At 37.4% G+C, this 17088-nt stretch overlaps 1 protein-coding gene across 3 annotated transcripts in view; it reads left to right on the forward strand.

Moving 5' to 3' along the window:
* Window positions 1–2393: 2393 nt before the first annotated feature.
* Window positions 2394–17088, forward strand: part of LOC148424039 (serine/threonine-protein phosphatase 2A regulatory subunit B'' subunit beta-like) — a 30670-nt gene continuing 15975 nt past the window's right edge. For 2 of the 3 annotated variants that reach the window (XM_088415301.1, XM_088415302.1), the window contains exons 1-2: window positions 2394–2594; window positions 3051–3423. In XM_088415301.1, the coding sequence (XP_088271427.1) occupies window positions 3079–3423 (345 nt within the window). In that variant the 5' untranslated portion in view covers window positions 2394–2594; window positions 3051–3078. Of the gene's footprint in view, window positions 2595–3050; window positions 3424–13862; window positions 14271–17088 lie in introns of those variants that run through there. The other variant, XM_088415304.1, reaches the window with a different exon arrangement.

Genomic DNA, 17088 nt, shown 5'->3' on the forward strand with positions numbered 1-17088 from the left:
TTTTTTATTCCAATCATTCAAAATGTACAAAGCCAATGTCGCTGGATTGCTGGTGCCTATATGAATATTAATTCACTATGGTATTTTTAAGTATTTTTTTCAAGTGGAAACATCCTGATCCCTAACATCCTAATAACTAACATTTTATTTTACATAACTTGGTCCCTCGATTGCATTATGGTTAACAATGCAACAATTTTACACCATATCCTCCAACTCAAAGAAAGTGCCAACATGCATTAATAACAAATATCAACCAGTTGTTTTGATACGTTTTGGGAATTTTTTTTTAACAGTTACCATTGAGATGCAGTTTTGGAAAGGTTCTGTTGAAAACGCCCAAATTTCTCTTCCTGTGTATGAGTTCTTATGTTGACAACATGATGAAGGAGTCATGATGTCTGCAGCCCACTTCAGTAATCAATATAAGGAGCTGCAGCTTCACACACAGCCACATCACATATACACGCACACACACATACACAGACGCTTGGCCTTTTGCTTTGGAAAGAGTCAAATCAGGCACAGATGTAGAATTGTTCTTCATGCAAATATATTTATGCAAATAGCTTTTTGGGAACAGCCTTTTATAGGTCAGAGTTCATATTTTTATTTTTTTTATCTTTAATCTATTTGGTATGAATGCATTTCTTGTGTGCGTGTGTATGTGTGCGTGTGTGTGTGTGTGTGTGTGTTTTTTTTTTTTTTACATGATAACAACATTCTTGATATCCAGTAACAGTCAAAAGTTTCAAAGCACCTTCCTATTCAAATGGTATAGAAACGGGGATCAATACATTTATGCTATGAAAATTTGTGAGCTGAGGTCATATAGAATAATTCATGTCATAAAGCTGACTGAGAAAATACCAAGATGTGCAAAGATGTTCTCTGAAGCAACATGTACCAACTTTGGGAAATCCGAATTAAAAAAATATATCGCTGATAAATTATTGTACATCAAAAATAATATTTTTCAGGAGATTCCAAAAATGACAAGTTTGTTCAATCAATAGAATTGCATTGTGAACGTTAGCAAAATGATTTTTAAAACTTTAAAATTCTAAATAGCACACACATCCAGTACCAGCTAGATTTTGTTTTGTTCAACATGTCTTGTTACCAGTGAATTCTATCAATATTTCTTCATAATGTTGATGCAGATCTACTCTATTTCATGAATATTTTAAACAATGGAAAAAATACAGTTTTTTTTTAAACCTTTGAATGGTACTGTACCTTTATACAATATTGTTGTATGATTCAGAATTATATAAAGTTTAGTGTAGTTTTTAACGTATTTTTATTTTTAAAACACATGCAATCACTAAAAACACAAACATTGTATATTCTATACTAATAGTAATTATAATGCGGTTGTAAATATGATCAACTATTAGAAAATAAAAGCAAGCACCAGATGGAAATGAATTAATTAACTTTAAACTGAAGTAAAACTGTATACCTCTGAAGTACAAATATTTGTAGAAAGGTATCAAATATTGTATTGAAAATATGAAAATTTTATATATGTACTGGGTATACTGTATTTTCATCTTTATATGTTTTTTTTTTTAGGAAAAGTAACATTAAAATGTCTTGAAAGTCCATGTCACATTAAAAAAAAAAAAAAAAATCCGAAAGCCTCTCGATTATGAAATGAATTCAGATGTCAGATATTGTGTTGAAGTAGAAAATTAATACATTAGTCATATTATAGAAAAAAGCTGTGGATTCACAAGGTTGGTTCACCCATTTATTGATCTTGGAAAATACAACACAACAATAATCCTATGTAAAGCATTCTACGAATTATTATGACTAACCTACAACTATGTTTTCACATTATAATGCCAAATGTTCATAGTACAGTACATTTTTAGCAAAAATTCTTGTGGTTCTGTGCTCAGGGGGAAACTTTGGAATAGCCTGGATATCCAACACCGACAATTTCAAAATATTGTTGACTTGAGCTTTAATGAGAGCATTCGGCAGGGGCACAGTATATTGAGACAGTGTGTTAAACATGTCTTACCTAAGTTGTCTTATTGAGCATGTGTGACTCCCTTACTTTTCCTAACTGACGATTAACTTCGCTGGTGTATTATACTTTAGTTAGTATCACCTTCCTTTAAACTGCCGGTATGAACGGTAATGTAATTTTTGTACCAATGGAATAGTTACCCGTTGGTGGTGGTACCTAACTGAAAATTGCAGTTACAATGTATACAATGCACAAAATAATGATCGTTCATCACAATTTTTTATCACAGTATTTATCCATTTACATTGCATTTCTGTATTATTATGGGACACGGTGAATACCTTTCACAACCTGCTCAAAGCCACCAGACTTTGAACGCCTCACGCCAGATCTCGCGATAAATGTGGATGGTTACCAGGGGAACGCGATTTTGAAAAGTTGGAGCCGAGTTTCGTGCAGATTGGGCACTCTTGTGGGTTCAAGAACGATGCCGGTTCTACAATCTGCATTTAATATTAATATTGAATATACTTTGCCCAGCATTTGCAAATGAAGGGATTGGGGTAGCGTGGTGCCATCGCATTTGGAATTTCAATGCTTTAACTACAAGGTTGGTATTTCAGCTTGTTGCTAAAGCTAACTTGCTAACGCTAACTCAAAACCTATCAAATCTTTTGCCAATGTCTTCTTACATATGTATCCTTGTGAACATTAATGTTGCGTTGTTATTTCCCACCGCGGTGTTTAAAATGGCCAGTATTTTGTGTGTTCGCTCATGCAAGCCCGCGGGCTGAAAGCATCGACGCGCTAAAATTCAATAATGTTTGTGTGTTTGTGATAGTGTAGCATTAGTTAGAAAACAAGGTCGACTGCTAACCAACTAATGGTCCACATGCACTGTAGAACTGCACGGCATCGTCTTAATAGTTGTTTGGCATCTGTAGCCCCTTTCATTGTAGCTAAGCAATCCGAATGAGATGTCATAGAAGGTAGGTTCAGTTCTATAACATTGTAGCGATAATAACAACGAGCAAGAGACATTCATTGTGTTATTGTTTCTGCACAGGTATTGAACCCGTTGGCCATTCTTCAAAATGCCGTCCAGTCAGATTCTTCAACCAGTCTTCAAGATGAAGCTGGATGAGCTTTTCCTCACCTGGTTGGGCGATCCAAAAACTCAGGTGGTGCTCCAAGATTGCCTACACCTCATCAAAAGTGGGCATCACGTCGATTTAAGCAATGTGGGCATCAAGGAGAAGAGCACTCTGACCTCCAACCAGAACAATAATGTGGCATTACAAAAGAAGTTGGCGGAGAAAAAGCAAGCAACCTTCATGAGTCCGCCTTTTGCCTCTACCCTGCCCTCGGGAAGCAACGGGGGCGCCAGGGTGACGGGAGCCCATGGAAGGATCTTACGGAGGTCTGTCAGCTCCAAAAAGGTAAGTAATCCAATTCAGTGTTTCCCAACATTTTTATTGATCTTTTTTAATTGTCATTTTTTTTCCTTATTTGATTTATAAAATAATTATATGGCACAGTATTCAAATAAAATTGTCCTGAAATAATTATCTTATCAGCAAAGACATTATGTTACGGCTCTATTTTGCACAATTTTTACAGCAGCCAGCTAAAAATGAACACTAACTGCTCATTCACTAATTATTTTCTCTTCTTGATCCATTGTTTTTTAATCTAGCAAAAATATTGACCTTTTTTGTTTTATCGGAGGAATAGATTATTAGATGGAATTTTCAATACAATGTGAATTTGACAGCTGCAGCTCAACAGTTTACTTTATAGCTTAATGTATTTGATTGGAAATCAGTAATTTGCCTTTTTCCTTTGCCCACCCATTTTTGCTACGGAATTCTGTACCAGTCCCCTTCACATTGAACATTTACTCTGGTATGGCCTCTAAATGGTTTTGAGGGGTCTATCAATGGAGCTTGACTAAACAAGATGTATCCTCTGTGAGCTCCCCAGTGTGGCCACAAGAGGAGGCTGAGTAGCATGTGAATTGGTTGTCCACACAACATTGTCCCTCAAGAAACTCCCCATAGTCATAATTACACGGATGCCTTCCAAATGTTCCAGCCTCACCCATGAATTACTGTGCATGGCCGTGCTAGTAATACTGGCTGAGCATATTGCATATTTTTTCCTGTTTCAAGTTGACTTTCTGGAGGTCTGCAATTCTGTTTGTCTTCTACCAAAGTTAGTATGGCTTTGAAATGTTTGCTATCATGACAAGCTGAGAGGCAACTATGTACAAGCGCTGGCTAGTGATGCATACTGTACATATGGTGCATGTGTTGGTGCAATGACAGTGAGGAAAGAAGCCAGGTGGAGAAGGCATGGGGGGGTGCACACCCTTCTGCAGGCTTCACCTTCTGCATATCCTTGGCATAACACCCGAGGATGTGTTTTTGTACTGTAATGATAAGATTATGTACATGAATACATGCTCTATTACTGTAGATGCTGCACTCAAATACTGCTTGCTTCTATAGATGCATTAAGAACTTGTTTGTGTAAATTAAATTCTGGATTAATTGCATGATTAGTATCTTCATGCAACTGAGGGTAGTACAGTGCCCCCGTGTTACGAGATTAATCCGTTCTGCAGTTGGGCTCGTAAGGCGAATTCACCCTATGGCAGGCAATCCAAACCTATGTTAAAAAGCTAATGCGTTTAGAACCCCAGGTAAAAACATCAAAAGTGTACATACATATTAAAAATTGTTACCAAAATAGTATCATAAGTGCTACGTATATATATTATACATGAATACAATCAGAAATCATAAATGAAAAATATATAAAGGATTTATTTACCTTTGAGTGGTGTTTGTTATGCCCATATTCCCTAGTAAGGGTAGCCTAGGCTAGGCTAGCTTCGTATTTCTTGATTATCTCCAGCTTCGTTTCCATATAAATCATCGTCTTACTTCTCTTTAACATCACTATCAATCTTGGGACCCATGGCGAACCCATTCAAGTTTGAATTAAACAGTAAAATGCACTATAAATATGGTTTTGTAACCACTCGCGATAGAACAAAGCTTTACCATCCCGCCATTTTGAAATGTTAGGCCGACCAATAGCAGACCAGCATTGTAGTGACGCGTTATAGGGAGGCAAGTTTGATGGAAACTGAAAATAAGTGCAATTACCTCAAAACGCCTGCAGATGGAGACAAAACAACACAAATTCAGCCAAGCCCCTAGGGTCATGACAATTGTTTTTGTCGCAAAGCGGGGAAAATACCGTAAAGAGGGAATTAAAAAACTCAATATTCCACATTGCAACATGAAAAAAAATGTAAGACAGGTACGCTCTAACCCGGGGGTCCACTGTACTTATGTGGTTCAAGCTCATCTCTTTTGCTTATTAAATGCCAAACGGTTTCTATGCCGAGGCTATTTTTTTTTCTTCAAAATGTTAAAACGGTTGTTGTAAAAATATAATTGTTTAAACATGGTATCAGTGTAAAATACAGTATTCTTACAATTTTCAGATAATTTAATGCAGTGAGCCACTGTATATTTCTAGTCTACTTTTTCTATTGATTGCAACTCAGTATCGGCAAATGCTCAAAGTCAAGTAATTTAGACTCAGACTCAGGTGTAAAAAAAAAAAAGAAAAACTGAAAAGTGGGCGGGGCATGACTTAAAAAACGTTTTGCCATACATTTTTTTTCTATAAAGAAAAAAAAACCACTCCTTAATACACCTTTTCAGGGGTTGTGGGGGTCTTTTTTAACCCTTTTTAAACACCTTCCTATACATGGTCAGTTTTTTTCTCATTTAAGAAAAAAAACTCTTTAGCAATGTGTGTCGTTTATTTTTATGACTATTTACAATGTAAAGTTTACATTGTAGATTCTCACTGATAACAACAAAATTATGAATGAACATGTGGACTTATGTACTTAAAAATGGTGAAATAACTAAAACCATTTTTCTACTCAGGTTTCTTGAAAATTGCAACCTTTTGTTCTGATTATTTTTTTCACATTTTTGGCATTCTCCCAAAGTGTTCGAGAGGGAGTCACCTGAAATGGTTTTTAATTCATCATTGCGCCTTAAAATGGTTAATTAGTGGAATTGTTCTGCCTAAGTCAATTTAATACACAGCCAACAGCTCTATAGGGCAACTGTTAAAATTTATCATATGTTAAAATTCATTTTATAGCAAGAACAGTAATCAGGTAATTAAAAAAAAATTGTGGCCACCATGACTTGTCAACTCTGCAAAAACTAGTGACACTGTATCACTGAACTGCACCAACCCTCCTCGAATGTCCACCGTGAGGCACACTAGACTTTGAAAAGATCCTCTAAAACACAGGTGTCAAACTCTAGCCAAATCTGACCTGCCATGTCATTTTATGTGGCCCGCAAAATGCTAATTATGACTTCAAGGTTCTAGACTAAAATATCAAAATTGCAAGTTGTCCTTAACTTTAAAATGTTTTGAGGGAAACAACAAGAGTTTTAAAGTGTTATTTTTACATTTGTGTACAGTTGCTAAAGGATTTATGGTGGCACTGGGATGGATTAATTCAGTTTCCATTGTTCCCAAGGGGAAAAATTTTAACTTGACCAGTTGGCTTTGGAATTTTATGAATAAGATCTAAAGCATCAGTTGGACATTATGTGCACTTGAGTGTAATGTGGCACGTCATGTGCTGGCCAAATGTCACTCAATATTACAGGAACTGTGTGCTTCTATTTTAAGACAACAAAATGGATTCCTGCGTACTGATGCATTCTTGGGCAGATTAGTGGAAAAAATTTGATTTATGCCCCGGTGATGCGACCACGCAACAGCTGGTGTGACTTTGACACCGGACACCGCAGAGAGTCCCGTGTCACCGTTAAATACGCAGAATTCCCCTACCGGGCAGAGGCGTGGCAGCACACTCATGCACTAGATCAGGTGCTCGTTGAGGATATTTTATTGACATTTTGTACATGACAGTTGTGATCGCATTGTAAAAGCTTAAGCTCTTATAGTACATGGACACCGTAGTTCATGTCTCCTATAGTCGCAGGTTATTTCTTCATAATGTACTTGGCTGCCTCAGTGATATTATAGCTATTTTAAGCAGGGGTCGCTAATCTGTGCCCTGCAAGTGTCTTTATTTAAAGTGGCTTGTAAATGAATGGAGGTTGGTATTTACATGATGTGGATGTAAGAAATATGAGCTACACTTGGAAGACGTCTTCAAGGTTTTCAAGTTGTTTTTGTGTCAAATACAAATGAATGTGGATAGGCACAAAGGAAGAACTAAACATATCTAGCCAGTTTTGCATGACTCAATTCGCTGAAGAAAAACTATATATATTGAATTCCAAAAACTAGTAAAAACAAGTAGTGTCTATGCATAGTGATCATTTGTTGTGCGACTCAGAGCAAAAGGGCTCTTTCTATTAAGGCATAATAAGCTTCTGAGCCAATGATAAAAAGAAGCAAACAGCTATGCGAAGCCGTTGAGTCCCAAGAGTCTCCTGGTGCAGGATTCTCCAACGCCTTGCAGTCATACGCAAAGCTTTCCACTTTCTAATGTTCACAAGGGCATTTGCAGTTGGCTCAAGAATACAGGACTCATTTTCAAACTTTTTTTTTCCACTGATGAGTGACTATTAGCTTACTTCATTCTAGTTGCATTATGCTGTGTGTTATTTGGCTTTGTATGTGTAAAAAAAAAAAAAAAACATGTTTTCATAATTGAAAAGAATGTTTTGGACTTTGGATGTTCCACTGTCCACTCCTTGCAGTCTTGACAATGAAAAGTTTCCGTAGCTGTTGTCTCTAAGGATTAATTGTAGCGTAACTTCTCAGTGTATTGTTTGCTCTGGTAGGTGCAGCTGACATGACAGTTGTTGTGGGAACACCGTTGTGAAGCAGCTGATCTGCTCATGTCATGTTCCCACTTTTGGCCTTCACTGAAAGCCTCATTTTGACCGTCTGTGACACCTAATTTTGGCCCCCATTCACATGTCCCAGCACTTCACTGTATACGCTTGCATTGAGAGATTATTTACCCTCCTTTGGTAATGTTCCCTGCAAGTTGTGTCTTGCATCGAATTCTTAACAGCTTTTAATTACAGACTCACAGAATTTCTTATCAAATTAGCAGGGCATAAAATTCAAACTGTATTTAGCTCCACGGTGATGGTCAGCGTGACATTTGCATCACAACAACATTTTTTAGAACACACACATTCTCACCCATTATGTTACAAATGGTGTTACAAAATGTTACAAAAATCTACAAAAAATCTTTGATTATATAGACTAGTAAAAAATGAATCATTAAATAGTGGTCTGCCTACCTCACATTTAAACTTGTTAAACACTAACATTTTTGACACATTTTAATTACATTTTCAAACAAACATGTATAAGCATTAAATATTTGAAAAATATTGTGTACAAACTGAAGTGTAGGTATGTTCTCTTAAAAACTGGGGTCTGTTGGGATAATATGTGTGTGAAGTGCACAGTCCTGGTTGCAAGTCTCTGGATATGAGCTGGGGCAGAGAGTATGTCCTGAGTAGGTAGCTAGTACTAGCTTGTACTATTTACCAACCATTCAATAAATGGCATCTGCAGCCAACGCTCTCATTTTCCACGCGAGGGCATTAAAGTAATTAACTGCCCAATGAAAGCCCATTAAAAAAGCATAGTGGGTGGTAGGGAACAATGATTAACCAATTTATAGTACAGTAGGTGAAGACTTTACATGGAACCGCAGTATAAATATACTTTGTAAGCTTTTTGTTTAAATATGTGCTCCTAAAATGTGCACAAAACTTCGCAATTCAAACTTCTGATTACTTATTTGATTTGTAACGTAATGAAACAGTGTATTGTAAAGTCGTGCGACTTTACACTCCTGTCACTGAAATGACACTTTTTTTAAACATTACGTAATGAAACAGTGTATTGTAAAGTCGTGCGACTTTACACTCCTGTCACTGAAATGACACTTTTTTTTAAACATTACGTAATGAAACAGTGTATTGTAAAGTCGTGCGACTTTACACTCCTGTCACTGAAATGACACTTTTTTTAAATTAATAAGATTGCAACAACCTGACCCTGGAACAGATTACTTTAATTTCCATTATTTCCTATTTGAGCATTTATGTATAATTGTACAAATAAACTTGTAAGGTTCTATTGTGCATTACTAATTCCCAAGGGCTTCACACTCGGACTGTATATTATTATATTCTGGTTGTGGACATATTAAAGTATGCGGTGTGTCCGATTTATTCGTTGTGTCCACTCCTTACAGCAAAAAGCGATAGATATTCAACACAACATCATTACGTCCGCTGACAAACTGCATTCATGGTGCAGGCTTCACTTTTGGTTTGCATCCAAGAAAACTGAGCAAAACCCCACACGAGCAGACAGTTTCATCTGATCCACTGGTTGTTTTGCACGTTTGTTTCCACGTGTGACTTGAATTGATTAGCATTAAAAGCAGAAATCATAACAAGGTGCCTGGGTTTGGAAAAGCCATCATCACAGAAACAGCTTATCAAGCTTGTGCAGTGTACTGAGTGGGGATAACAGGAAGTGCGGAAAACGGAGGAAAACGTTGGTCTTTGTCATCCTGTCATCTCAAAATAATGTGCGCGGGTGCAGCCGAGTTCATAACATAACATTACCAAATATTGGTTTGTTTACGTGGCCATGGTGAGCATGTGTAAATCAAACGGGCTTTTTTTTTTGGCTGTGTGGAAGGTGACATTGTTAGATCAGCAACATTGTGAGGAATTGATGTAATTGCCGTCACTTTTAGGACATTACCAGGCGCAAGCGGTCCACAGCACCGTCGCAAACAGTGCTCACCCGGTGCTTTTAATAGGCGCAGACGACTTCGGACATCATTCTTTGAATTTGATGTGTCCCTCTCTCCGCCATGCCCCTCCTTCCTCCACCGTCGCCCATCAACTATAATAAGATGTGGAATGGCTGGCAGCCCGAGCTCGCAGAGGGAAGGCAAAACAAAGAGAAGCATAATGCAGGAAGCAGAGCACTTGGATGTACTGTATGCATGATGTACGTCTAGTAAATGTGTCTCACGCTAATTTAGACGAATCTATGAGGAATTTAAGATTTGATGGCTTACTGTCATGTGAAGTTTATTTTGTGCTTTGCCCCTTGATTTTGTTCTTTGTTCTTGAACGTTAATGCTTAGAAGAGAGGCTTTGCTTTATGAGAAAAAAGGTACAATTTTACATCAATTGTAATCTCAAAAGAAAACATGTTGTTTTTTTTAAAGTTGCTGTCATAAGAAAAACAACATTTTACAATTTGTAACTAAGAAAAAAATAAAGGTACTGTATACTTTTAAAATTTTGTCCATAATTAGATAATTATTTTTCATGTACAACTAATACCTTAACCCTAGTTTTTTTCTGTGACGTTTTTTCTACTTTGCAACTTTTTTTGTGTCTCATCAAAGATAAAGCATTGAAAAAAAAGCCACTACAGAGCTGAAATTTTTGTTGGAATGTTAAAAGAGGCCAAAATTCTCAAGGGCACCAACACACTCAGAAAATGATACTCTGGAACATTATTTAAATACATTTTTTTTCCATTGATGTCCATTCTAAATAGCAACTTTCCATATACACTGGACCCCCGGGCTTACGTTTTTTTCACGTTACGATGTGGAATACTGAGTTTTTTCGTCCCCTCTTAAAGGCATTTATCCTGCTTTACAATTAACATCAGCAACTGTCATGACCTGTGGGTTTGGTTGTTTGTTGTTTTGCCTCCCTCTTGAGGCGTTTTTTGGTAATTGCTCTTATTTTCTGTTGGCTACCCCTGCTGCCACACGTTACTACAATGCTGGTCTGTTATTGGTCGGCGTCTCAACTCCCTAAGATACTGGTCTATTATTGGTCAGCGTGATGGTGTCACGAAGATGCTGGTCTGCAATTGGTCGGGCGCGCGGGCTCACAAAGATGGCTGCCTAAAGAATTGATCTTGTGTGAGAATGCTTACAATGTCGTATTTATTATGCATTTTAGTGCTTAATTCAAACTTGAATTGGTTATCCATGAGTCCCAAATGTGCTAGTGATATTAAAGAGAGAAGCAAGAAGATGATTTGTATGGAAACGAACCTGGAGATAATCAAGCTAAGCTAAGATATCTTAGCCTAGGCTACACTTACTAGGGAATATGGGCATAACAAACGTCGACTCAAAGCTAACTGTACTATTAACCCTTTTGTTTTGTCATGCATTTCTCATCATTATGTATGAATTGTTGTTTGAATCCCGTCAATGGGCCCTCGACTGTCGGTCAATGAAGAACTTGATGCGTTGAAACGTTTAACACAACTAATCCAGTAAGTGGTGCCACAGCGTAGTTTGTGAAATTTCTTTACAAACACTCGCTGCACAGCGGGAGTATATTATTCAAGTAAAACAATATGGATCACAAGAGGAGTATGTACGTTTGTTTTTGCTTTGATGCTATAAGGCTTTTTTTTTTTGCTAGTTCGTGCTATTATTTGAAATAAATGTGTTGGCGCCAATGTGTGCGTCTGCGTCTGTGTTTCTTTTGCTAATGCAAAGTTCCTCGTCCGTGTTAGTTTTGTATGTGCAAATTAGGATAGCCTGCGAGTCTTGATTCGGCCCTAAATGGTTTGTAGTTGGGCCTGCAAGTCTTAAAAGTGGGCCTCAATGTTTGTTATGATGACATTACAGACTGTGTGCATGAGGTGATTTGTCAGTGTGCTGACAAAACGTGCCTAGTGACTGAAACGTAAGATTCAACTATTCATCCATTGTTTGAATATGAATTCTATTGGATGAGGGTGTTTTCAAGCGTTCAATAAAATTTTTGTGCACACCAGTAGTCTGCAGCTAAGAGGGCATGCCTTTACAAAAACCTGTCTAGTGCCTAGTGCAGAGCTGATAAAATAAATAAGTGAATAAATAATTCACTTATAAATAAATAAGTTAATAAATAAACTGCCGAGTGATTGTTGTGTCAGCATCAGTGATTATTGGTCCGCTGATTGAAAATGGGGAGGTTAGGTGGCACTCTGAATAGCACGTCCGCCTCACAGTTAAAAGGACCTGAGTTGAAATCCACCTGGCTCCGACATTCCTGTGTGAAGTTTGCATGTTCTCCCGGGTGGGTCCTCTCCGAGCACTCCGGCTTGCTCCCACACTCCAAAAACATGAATGGCAGGTGTATTGGACATACTAAATTGTCCTTAGGTGTGATTGGGTACGTGAATGCTTGTTGGTCTCTGTGTGCCCTGCATTTGGCTGGCAACCAGTTCAGGATGTCCCTCGCCTACTGCCCGAAGCCTGCTGGGATAGGCACCAGCAAGGGTTAGGGTCAAAGTGCCCTTGTCAAAAAGTGGGCATGCATAAACAAATTCTGCTGCCATGACTTATTGACATATCCAATGCTCTAACTTTGTCATATGAAATGATCCACTAATATTTTGTTTTTATAAATATATACGAACAACAACGTTAGTTTTTCTATTAGCAAAATTATGCTACTATTGTCCATAAAAGGGATATCGTTATATTTTTTTTTAAATAACTTTATGTATGAATAGGTCTGATGCCACTGACCATTTTGAGTGGTTGAAAGTAAAAATATATTCATAAATGGTTTTGTTATGACACCTCAAAAGCAGTGACATTTTTTGAAAGAAAATCAAAAGTCTACTATGTTTTTCACAAGCCCCCAAGGGTTAAATACCATGTTTTCCTTTTGCTGTCAACTGAAACTAACATCACCTGCACTCAGTGCTCAGATAAAGACCAATCACAGGTCACCTGTTGTCTCGGTTTAGTGTTCACAAGCTGAGTCATGATTGGTTGTTACCTGAGTCCTGCGTACATGTGATGCGTACATTGTCAATTGACAGCAAAATTATATTTAAATCAAATTGTATTTGTATAGCATTAATTTGAAGGCATTAATTATGCAGGGAATATTATTTTGACAAATGTGAACTCATTACTGCCGCGTTTGCTAAATAAGTTGGGTATCCCTAACCCTTTAAATGTAAAACACCTACAGGTATCTGGATGGTCCTATGAAAAGTGGAAAAGTGGTAGAAATGTACAATAATAAATTGATTATGATAATAATAGTTGTTGTTTTTTTTTTTTTACAAAAACCTGCAATTTTACAAAGAAAAAGTTATCACTGTCCAAATGACCATCTTGTTTGAGAATTTTGACAGAGGATACTTTTTGTAAAATCTTCATCTAAATAATTCTTTGTACTGCCCTTTCAATACAGTATGTGCACATACATATTGAGATGGCACTGGGGTGCTAAAAAAATTGTAAATTGTTTCAAATATTTCTTAAAAAGCATTTCACATTATTTTTTACGTGCATCGTATGACAATCCCGTTCTTTTCATTTTCTCTTTTGCAATGCAACACGACACTCGTGTTGCATTGCAAAAGAGAAAATGAAAAGAACGTAATCATTGTTGCCTCGGGTAATTTTAACTGTGGATGCAAGTTGTGGAAAGCTTGTAAAGTGTCGTGCTTGAAATTGACATTGAAAATCTGTACCCTGTATCCCAGTCTCCTCTGACTCTTTCTATGTTTGAAGTTGCTGGAAGTTTGGAACTAGTGAATCTTATGTACTATACTGTGTCATCCTGTTGCTTAGGCGCATCCCACCCCATTGGTGGGTAAGCCGCAACAACAGGTCTTCGTTTCTTTGCGTAACCTTCCACAAGCGCACAGGAATGCAAACTGGAAAGGGCAGATCCGATGCGAGCACCCCTCCCACCCCATACGCAGAGAGAGCGAGTCCCACACACAGACGTTCTGTCACTCCTTATCTTCCCGGCAGTATTGAGGAGAGCGCTCCCTTTGCCCCCAGTGTACTGCATGTGTGTGCTGTGAAGCAGCAGGCCGAGTTGAGATTGCGCGATCGAATCTGGAAGGGGAGAGGGAGTCACAGTAGCAGCTGCTGCCTTGCATTAAGCCACTCTCACGCTGACAGAGGACAAGCGCAGGGATACGCACAACCTCTCCAAACAACAATAACGCCTGACTTGCTCGACCTGTCTGGACCCCCGCTGGATTTGTTTATGTATTCCTCGTGGTGTGTGTCGCGAGGATGAGGATGAGAGAGCTGTCTCTGCGTCAGGACCCTGACCTGAGGAAGGAGCTCGCCCTGCTGGCGCGAGGCTGTGACTTTGTGCTGCCCTCGCGCTTCAAGAAAAGGCTCAAAGCCTTCCAGCAAGGACAGGTCGAGGTTCGTATGAGTGCGCTGGACTTACTCAAGGCACTTGTATTTCATGTTGGTTATACTACTTTAGTAGTTCTGACTACCGGGCACCCGCCAACTACTGAGCACTCATACATTAAAGTTCCTGTCACCCAACCATTCTTGAAGCTAATAGAATAAATGTTCCTTTGATCCAGTGACATCAAATATGAGCCACATTTACTGGGTAGCATTTCTCTTGTGGTGTTTTTGTGTCGATAGTTGATTCAGTTTCAACTCAGCCAACTTACCCAATTCGGTTCCTTTTTTTTTCCACTTTTAATCAATCCGCTATTTAAGTAACAATGAAAATAGCGTCACCATCAAGTTGAATCTGTGTACTAACCAACTGTCCAAAAACTCGCCAGCTTCTTTGAGTTCCCAGGCACTGCTTTGTTTATCTTAAACTGGTATTGTACACTCGCATCTAGGCCTGTCACAACATTTTTATTTGATAAAGGTAGTGATATCTAGTCTTACTCTTTGTAAGAAATAGCTTGCTTCCCATAAAAGCAACTCAAGTTTAGCTTACCACATAAATGCAAAGCACCCAGCTGCAACTCCAGCCCCTGCTAATGATAGCGACAAAGACACTAATGTAGCAAGCCATATCACATCCCTTTGCCAAAATAAACTTGAGAAAACCCTGTTTGAGCAAGTGTGCAAAAGATCAGATGGAAGATTTTAATGTTAATTTCTAATCATTTTGCCACTTACAAAAGAAAATGGCACCATTCTTCCTAATGAACGAAAGTTAAACTTGCAGCCAACACATGGGACTAGTCTCGAGTACAGCAAAAGACAAAAGATTACAACTGCATCTGATAGGCTTGATTAACACTGCAATCTTGGTACTAAATCCGATCTGTATCCGATCTCTGAAAATCCGACTTCAGTCTGAACGGCCAGCTCGCATTCATCCGACTCGCATGTAACAAACGAGTAACAAACATTACAATTCTGCACTCATAAAAAGCACACACAGGATAGTTTCAAGGTGTTCATCATTCAAACACAGGTTATATACAGGTTGCATTCATTTGGAAACGTGAACATATAATAATCACAAATAATCGGATTTCACACAAAAAATTTAAAAAAAGGAAATCGGAATTGAGCATTAATCCCTGCAGTGTGAACCAAGCCTCAAAGAAATTACGCAAGCCACTTTTTTTGTTTTTGTTTTTTGATCTACTTACTACAATATCACATTATATCAACTAAATGTTTAAAAACAAAAATGTTTTGTTTTTTGGGAGATTAATTTTTTTTTTATCTCGACGACTTAAACACAGTACAGCGATCTCACGTGAGCTATAATTTCTCTCGATGCAACTGAATGTTGCATAGCCTCGCTGTCAATTTTGGCACTCAAAATGAGTATTGGCAGCCATTTGCCATTCTCTTGAAGTTCATGGCAATCGCAAGAAATGTTTGCAGAAATCATAATGCATAAATAAGAAATGAAACCGTGAAAAAGAACAACGTTTGCATGATCACAATTGTATCCTGCAACGCCTCACAAAAATAAAAAGCATTTTTGGGCGTGACACGCAGACTAAACTGGGATTTAGTCGTAGAACTTAACTCCCACAAAGGTGAACAACAAAAACAAAACAAGAAAGTAAAGAAGCAGGGTAAGTGAATGTTGATGTCCTTTGAAAACAAACTCGCATGTAAATAAATGACAATGTATCAAGCCCAAAAAACTATTGTGTCCATTTTTATCCAGACTCATTAAGTTAATGTCATTGACAGACATTAACTAGACTTAATGTCACACAGCTTCTGCAGAACGAAGAAAAGGTTTTGCCACACTTCTTTAAGACTTCTCAAATTTAAGTGTCATTCAATAATGGCAGCATATTTGTTTTAAAGCTATTTTCACCGCTTTAAATTGACTAACTATAATTGGTTTGCGCCTTCTCTGCTGGCCTTGAATAACCTGAAATTATCATAACTATCATAAACTATAATAATTAGAATAACTACAATGAAAGTCAATTTAATTTTTAATTTATTTTTACTAAATATATATATATATATATATATATATATATATTTTTTTTTTTACATATAAAATCATTCTCCATATTCTGTTCTTTGTGTGTCATATCCATATGGTTACACTCCTTCAAAGCTGCCATTTTAGTGTAGAGTTTTTAGCCAATTAGAATTCAGCTAACATGTGTCGCCTGGCGGACTTCCATGTAGACCATGTCTGCCTAGCTGGGAGGCGCTCGGGCATTCGCTTGAACAAGTAGAAGGCTTCTGTGCAGTGTGCAATGTTTTACAGTTTTGTGTATGGGCCCGTAAGTGGACGCTCACTGCAGGAAGGCGGTGCTATATTGATCCTCCATGTTTTTACAGTAGAAGTAGTTAAACGAAAAAAAAAAAAAACATGTTGCTCAACCAGCTAAGGTTAGCGTTTTTTTTTGGTTTGTTTTTTTTTAACCCACAATAGCTGAAGAAGAGCGAAACATAAATAACACTTAAAACACTTAAATTGCCTTTTGTAATTTAGCGTATATTCTTGTTAAAGCTTGCTTGCTCTTGGTGGACTTCATAAAATTTTGTGGACAAATAATTTGAAATTATGACTTATTCTAAGTTTTGGCACTTATAATGATAAGCTTTAATTACTGGTGCGGGTTTATTGATTTTTAAATGCTCTGAAAAAAGCCTGTGAAGGCCTAAGTGTGAAATGCATATATATATATATATATATATATATATATATATATATATATATATAATATATAATATATATATATATATATATATATATATAATATATATATATATA

The sequence above is a fragment of the Hippichthys cyanospilos genome, chromosome 5 (assembly GCF_059441005.1).
Source record: "Hippichthys cyanospilos isolate Australia breed blue-spotted pipefish chromosome 5, RoL_Hcya_1.0, whole genome shotgun sequence".
Lineage (NCBI taxonomy): Eukaryota > Metazoa > Chordata > Actinopteri > Syngnathiformes > Syngnathidae > Hippichthys > Hippichthys cyanospilos.